At 40.3% G+C, this 7122-nt stretch overlaps 1 protein-coding gene across 2 annotated transcripts in view; it reads left to right on the top strand.

The window, feature by feature from the left end:
* The first annotated feature begins 4486 nt into the window (after positions 1-4486).
* LOC122996590 (echinoderm microtubule-associated protein-like 6) overlaps positions 4487-7122 on the top strand; it is a 98906-nt gene continuing 96270 nt past the window's right edge. For both annotated transcript variants that reach the window (XM_044372120.1, XM_044372119.1), the window contains exon 1: positions 4487-6850. In XM_044372120.1, the coding sequence (XP_044228055.1) occupies positions 6654-6850 (197 nt within the window). In that variant the 5' untranslated portion in view covers positions 4487-6653. The remainder of the gene's footprint in view (positions 6851-7122) is intronic.

Here is a 7122-nt window from a genome sequence, read left to right as displayed (position 1 = left end):
GCAAATGCAAAAATAATGTCTTCTGTTTCTCTGTGTAACAGGGGTGATGAGCTGAAGGCTGTATTGGCCCACAGAGAAAAGACAACATGCTGTGAAAAGTAAAATTTAGAAAACACAAAAACAGCTTCTATCACAGCGGGGAGTTTTTCCCCTGAAGCTCCGAGTTCAGAGATAAAAGTTAAAACCTCGCATCCTCCTCTGTTTATCTATTTTTGTCAATTTATTCATGAAGTCAGCTGGATGCAGAAGTGAGTCTGTGTGACTCCCCAGACATAAGCAACAAAAAAAAAAAGAATGAGTTCCAGTTACTGATCCGACTGTTAAACAAGAAAAAGTTCCAGTCGCTGTTGTTGAACTGTTGTTCGAAAAGACATAGTTCCAGTTACTGCACCTGCTATTCCAGAAGAAATAGTTCCAGTTACTGCACTGACTGTTCAACAAGAAATAGTTCCAGTTACTGTACCGACTGTTCAAGAAGAAATAGTTCCAGTTATTGCACTGACTGTTCAAGAAGAAATAGTTCCAGTTATTGCACTGACTGTTCAAGAAGAAATAGTTCCAGTTATTGCACTGACTGTTCAACAAGAAATAGTTCCAGTCACTGCACTGACTGTTCAAGTAGAAATAGTTCCAGTCACTGCACTGACTGTTCAACAAGAAATAGTTCCAGTTATTGCACTGACTGTTCAAGTAGAAATAGTTCCAGTTACTGCACTGACTATTCAACAAGAAATAGTTCCAGTTACTGTACCTGCTATTCAACAAGAAATAGTTCCAGTCACTGCACCGACTGTTCAACAAGAAATAGTTCCAGTCACTGCACCGACTGTTCAACAAGAAATAGTTCCAGTTACTGCACCGACTGTTCAACAAGAAATAGTTCCAGTTACTGCACCGACTGTTCAAGAAGAAATAGTTCCAGTCACTGCACCGACTGTTCAACAAGAAATAGTTCCAGTTACTGCACTGACTGTTCAACAAGAAATAGTTCCAGTTACTGCACTGACTGTTCAAGTAGAAATAGTTCCAGTTACTGCACCGACTGTTAAACATGAAATAGTTCCAGTTACTGCACTGACTGTTCAAGTAGAAATAGTTCCAGTTACTGCACCGACTGTTAAACATGAAATAGTTCCAGTTACTGCGCTGACTGTTAAACATGAAATAGTTCCAGTTACTGCACCGACTGTTCAAGTAGAAATAGTTCCAGTTACTGCACCGACTGTTCAAGTAGAAATAGTTCCAGTTACTGCACCGACTGTTCAAGTAGAAATAGTTCCAGTTACTGCGCTGACTGTTAAACAAGAAATAGTTCCAGTTACTGCACTGACTGTTCAACAAGAAATAGTTCCAGTTACTGCACCGACTGTTCAACAAGAAATAGTTCCAGTTACTGCACCGACTGTTCAACAAGAAATAGTTCCAGTTACTGCACCGACCGTTCAAGAAGAAATAGTTCCAGTCACTGCACCGACCGTTCAACAAGAAATAGTTCCAGTTACTGCACCGACTGTTCAACAAGAAATAGTTCCAGTTACTGCACCGACTGTTCAAGAAGAAATAGTTCCAGTCACTGCACCGACTGTTCAACAAGAAATAGTTCCAGTTACTGCACTGACTGTTCAAGTAGAAATAGTTCCAGTTACTGCACCGACTGTTAAACATGAAATAGTTCCAGTTACTGCGCTGACTGTTCAACATGAAATAGTTCCAGTTACTGCACCGACTGTTCAAGTAGAAATAGTTCCAGTTACTGCACTGACTGTTCAACATGAAATAGTTCCAGTTACTGCACCGACTGTTAAACATGAAATAGTTCCAGTTACTGCACCGACTGTTAAACATGAAATAGTTCCAGTTACTGCACCGACTGTTAAACATGAAATAGTTCCAGTTACTGCGCTGACTGTTCAACATGAAATAGTTCCAGTTACTGCACCGACTGTTCAAGTAGAAATAGTTCCAGTTACTGCACTGACTGTTCAACATGAAATAGTTCCAGTTACTGCACCGACTGTTAAACATGAAATAGTTCCAGTTACTGCACCGACTGTTAAACATGAAATAGTTCCAGTTACTGCGCTGACTGTTCAAGTAGAAATAGTTCCAGTTACTGCGCTGACTGTTCAAGTAGAAATAGTTCCAGTTACTGCGCCGACTGTTGTTGATTGATTGATTGATTTAATTTGACAGTTTAATTTTAAAAGCAGCAGCTCTGCCAGGGCATTGAGTGATTTTATAAAAAGAAAAGTCAGGATAACACAATAAAGGTGAGAGGCTTTATTTCCCTTCGGGGATGTGGAGGGGGGGGTCAAGTTGGTGGACCGGCAAGAATGATACAGCACATTAATCAAAACAATAATACAATACACTCAGCAAGTTTTTCACTGTACTAACAACATCAATCACTACCTCAGTGTTGTGTTGTACCATGCCAGGCGCTACTCAGTTAATAAAACTAATTAAAAACTCTACATCTGAAATAAATACATCAATACATCAACATTACTTCACAGCCCCTTCAGGTGATTATATAGTGTCCATAATTATAATAATTAAAATAAGCAACATCAAAAAACAAATCAAGAAAACAAAATATAGAAAGACACCCTATTATCAGCCATAATAGACCTCTATGAATGTTAAACAAGAAATAGTTCCAGTCACTGCACTTACTATCATTTAACAAGAAAAAGTCCCACACATAACTCCCACATAACCCTAAAATCACAAATAGCTGTTTTAATTTTTGTGTACAGATTAAAGACACAACATGTTAATCAGTTAGAGATGTTGGTAGGCTAAGTGTATTTTTGAGCTTTGGTCAGAGCAATGCTAGCCAGTTCCCTTTGCCTCCAGTCTCTATGCTAGGCTATGCTAACTATGTTTAAAATGTTGACCGGTTTCTGTAACCCTAACCAAATGTTTCAGTGTTTTAGCCTTTTACAGTGGGAACGTTTTGATTTTTGAAAACATAATTGAATGTTTAGTGACTTGACAAAAACAAAAAACCTACAATATACTGAGGGGCTGCTATACTGGTACTTCCCTAATTGATGCATCGTCTCTATGTAGCATGTTGGTTAAATAAACAACTATATAGCCATACTCAAGTATATTTAATTTGTAGAAGGTGATCCGCATGCACTTAATATCAATTAATAACTTGCATGCAAACAAAACAATGGTATGCTACACCTGAAAAAAAACTGTGTGCCTCTTTTTTTACAGCTGCTTTGTGATTACTGCTTCACCTATTTGTATTTTCCCCACACTCCACATAATACCTACTGTGCAAAAAAGGGAATTTCTACAAGTGAACACATACTACTTTATATACACACACACATACTAATGAACACAACACAAAAACGGCTCCAACAAAATGTAATTGTCAGACTGAATTTAGTTTTTCAGAATCAGTGAAAATTGAAGCCAACGCAGAAGTGCCAAAACCTGCAGTTCCTTGAATGGCCACTTGAGGCTGCCTGCAAAAATGAGAGTCCCTATAAACCCCCATGTTAAAATACCCAATTTTACAGCAGAAATAAACGTTTTCAGTCTGGAACAAAGAACTGTTTTGGTCTCTATAGCTAATTTCCCCATTCATGACAAATGTACGGGGGGTGAATTTTCATATAACTCACCCATTTAAATTTTATTAAGACTTAAAGTTCTGCATTATTGAAGGGTGTGGCTGCTTTGAGTGACAGGTGGGTGTCATCACAGGTAAGTTGCTACCATGATGACAATATTGATTATGTAACCTAACCATGAAAGTTAATTGTAATAATTTGGTCGCCTAAAAAAAAAAGTCTTGTCCAGTGTTTGGTTGTACTAAAAGACCCTCTAAGGAGTCAGGTGTTCAATTTTTCCGGTAAATACATTTTGTTTTAATGGTTTTAAACCTGTTTTTCGCTAGCAAAAATTAGCACTAGCATTATCACAGTTAACCATAGTCTGTAAATCCACTGCTAACCAAGCTAACAGCCAGCAGCTAGCGTTAGGGTCAGCTCCACCCTCTCATCCAAACATGGTCACTTCTGGCTCCAAAAATCCAAGATGGCGACGGTCAAAATGCAAACTTGGGGCTTCAGAACATGGACGTATAAAGAGAACTGGATACAGCGTCGGAGGCAGGGCCACGTTCATTCCTATGAAAGTTGCTCAGTGGTGCATGAAGTCAAAAAAAGTTCAACTGCTTCTGCATCTGCGCGGCCCATAGAGTGAGCGCAGTAGTGACTTTCACCTGCTGAGCCAGCTACTTCCGGTTTAGCCCTCTGGCTAACTTGAAAGGAGGTAAAACAATTCAATCGTGCGGCTCTTCTAGACTTTTGAAATGTGATCGGACCGAATGGATTTAATTCTGATAGTGAGACGAGTCATTTCGTGGGGGTTGTGATGCTCAAAAAAATGTATCTGCTGATTTACAGACGTCTCTTTCACAATGTAAGTCTATGGGAAAAAGTCTTTTTGGGGCCCAATAGCGTCACGTGACGTTGTAATTACACGGTTTGGCCACTATGTCAAATTTGTTTCAAAGCCACAAGACACAAGAAGTCTGATTCTGAAAAACTAAATTCATTCTGATAATTACATTCTGTTGGAGCCTTTTTTTTGTATTGTGTTCATTAGTATTTGACGTGATGTGTATACGTCACGGTGACCACGTCCATATTGTTTTAGAGCCTATGTCCGGGCTATTAAGATATCCCTCGTGGGCTTTTATTTTAAAGGTTCAACACCGGAAACGCCATCTTCCGGCTCTGCTCTGATGATCTTGATGCTTGTGCTTGTCAGTCCGAAAACGAGCGAGAAAACATCAGAGTGATGAGACTCGGCGGTCAGGGAGGGTCTCCATCAGGCGTCTGAAGTCCGGATTATTGATCAGCCGCCTGTCTGTCTGTCTTCTCACCTGTCTGTCTGCTCACCTGTCTGACTTGACTGTGGGTGGAGGGACTCAGCTGTTGTAGCGGGAGGATGCTCTCTCCTCCTGCCGGGAATCAGGACTTTCCTCTCCCGTCATCTGGCCGGGATGCTGCGGTGTGAACCCGGCGCTGCTCCCCGCCTCTTCCCGCTGAAGTTGGAACATCTGCGGAGATTAAACATTTGTGGTGACGCTCTCTCTCTCTTTCTCTTTCTCTCTCTCTCCTTCCCTGCTCGGCTCTCTCCGGAACAACCCGAGCATTTCACAGTGGAAATAATCCGCTTCTTTTATTTTTATGATTCTGGGTTATTTTACATCCTGTCCTACTGACGGTTTTTTTTTTTTTTTTTTTTTTTACACACACGCACAGGTTTTGTGAATGAATCTGTGAGCCGCGGCGCGTTGTTTCTCTCTCTCTCCACCTTCCTGCGCTGCGCGTTATTCCGCGGAGGGATGATGTGAACACACGGGGGGACAGAGGAGGAAAAAACACCCGGGCTGTAGTAACCAGAGCTGCTGCTCGAGGATTAGTGTGAGGAAGGATTAATATATTTTCCAGGAGCAGAATCCACCATCAGTTGTGTGTTCATTTGCTGTTTTTCTCTTTTTTTTTTTTTTTTTGGACTCGCGGCCAGAACTTTCTATGCGCATCAGGATATTTTCTCCAATTCTTCATTGTTTTATTTCCTTCTAAAAAAAAAAGTGGAGTAAAACTGAGAATATTCCAGGCTGAGGTAGAAATTTTGAATGAGGCTCCCAGCGCGCGCTCTTGTAGATGGAAAAATCCCATCATAAATACATAAAAAGTTCATTTTAATTATAGCTTTTAAACACCACAATGCAGGATGGGATTTTTATGAACTCACTATAGAGTACTATCATAAAACACTGTTAGTCCCTTTAGTATCAGTGAAGGAAATTACACTCAAAGTCAGAAGTGATTAAAAAAAACAACATAAAGTGCAGTCAAGTCAGCAGAAAACCTGAGGATGATGATGGTGATGATGATGATGGGTGGTATATGGAGGAAATGAAGAGTAATAGTTGATTTTAAAGATGGATATGGAGACATGAAAAGGAAATATAAAATAACAGATACACACAGAAACTTCATATTTCTGTAGTCAAATGATAAATGAGACTCAGCTGCAGACAGTAGATTAAAACAACATCACATGAATTGTGGTGATTATTGAGCAGCAGATGCACAATAAAACTCCAGGGAGAAACATTAAAAAAAAGGAGCTTTGATATCCAGACTCCTTGTTCTTCCTGTTTATTGTGATTTCTAGAAATACATTTTTATTTTATTCAGAATTTTAAATGATTGATGAATCTGCTGCTAAACAAAGATATAGATAGATAGATAGATAGATAGATAGATTAGATAACTTTATTAATCCCAAAGGGAAAATAAAGTGTTACAGCAGTCACTGGAGTGGCAATAAGGATGAAAAATCGAATAAAAATGTCTAAAACATAAATCAAATGACATTAACATTTGTGCTGTAATAGAACAGGAGCAAAAAATAAACTTGAAAGTTGAAATAATATAATTTTCTATAAAAAAAAGAATCACTAAATACTAAATACCGGTCGATAAATATCATTAAACCGACGATAAATCTGTTCTGATACTGAAGAAGGAGCAGGATTCGATTTCCACCACCAGCAGCGGCGGCGGCGGCGGCGGCGGCGGACACGGTGTCCCGTCAGATGAGTGAGCATGTCGGACCGGAGTGCCCCGGGCTGCCGGCTCAGACTGGACTGGGTCTACGGGTACCGGGGCCACCAGTGCAGGAATAACCTGTACTACACAGCTGGGAAGGAGGTGGTGTACTTCGTGGCCGGCGTGGGCGTGGTTTACAACACCAGGGAGCACAGCCAGAGGTTTTACCTGGGACACAACGATGACATCATCAGGTAAGACTGCCGCTCACCTGCACCTGAACGAACGAAATCATTCAGTAGCCTAACTAACAATACAAACAGTGTGAAGTCATAGCGACCCCTAGAGGCTGCAGTGTTCTCTACAGTCAACATATGAACAAATATCTTGATTTTTTTTATCTTGAGTCTAAAGAAAAAGTAAAAAAAAATGTAGTTTGTCTTTTAAAATCTGAAGGTTTCTTCCACTGGGGAGCTGGAGCCAATCACAGCTGATACTGGGCGAGAGAGGCGGGTTCACCTGGACA

Source organism: Thunnus albacares, chromosome 14 (assembly GCF_914725855.1).
Source record: "Thunnus albacares chromosome 14, fThuAlb1.1, whole genome shotgun sequence".
Taxonomy (NCBI): Eukaryota; Metazoa; Chordata; class Actinopteri; order Scombriformes; family Scombridae; genus Thunnus; species Thunnus albacares.
Note: the sequence above shows the minus strand (reverse complement) of the source record. Positions and strands in the feature narration are given on the sequence as shown.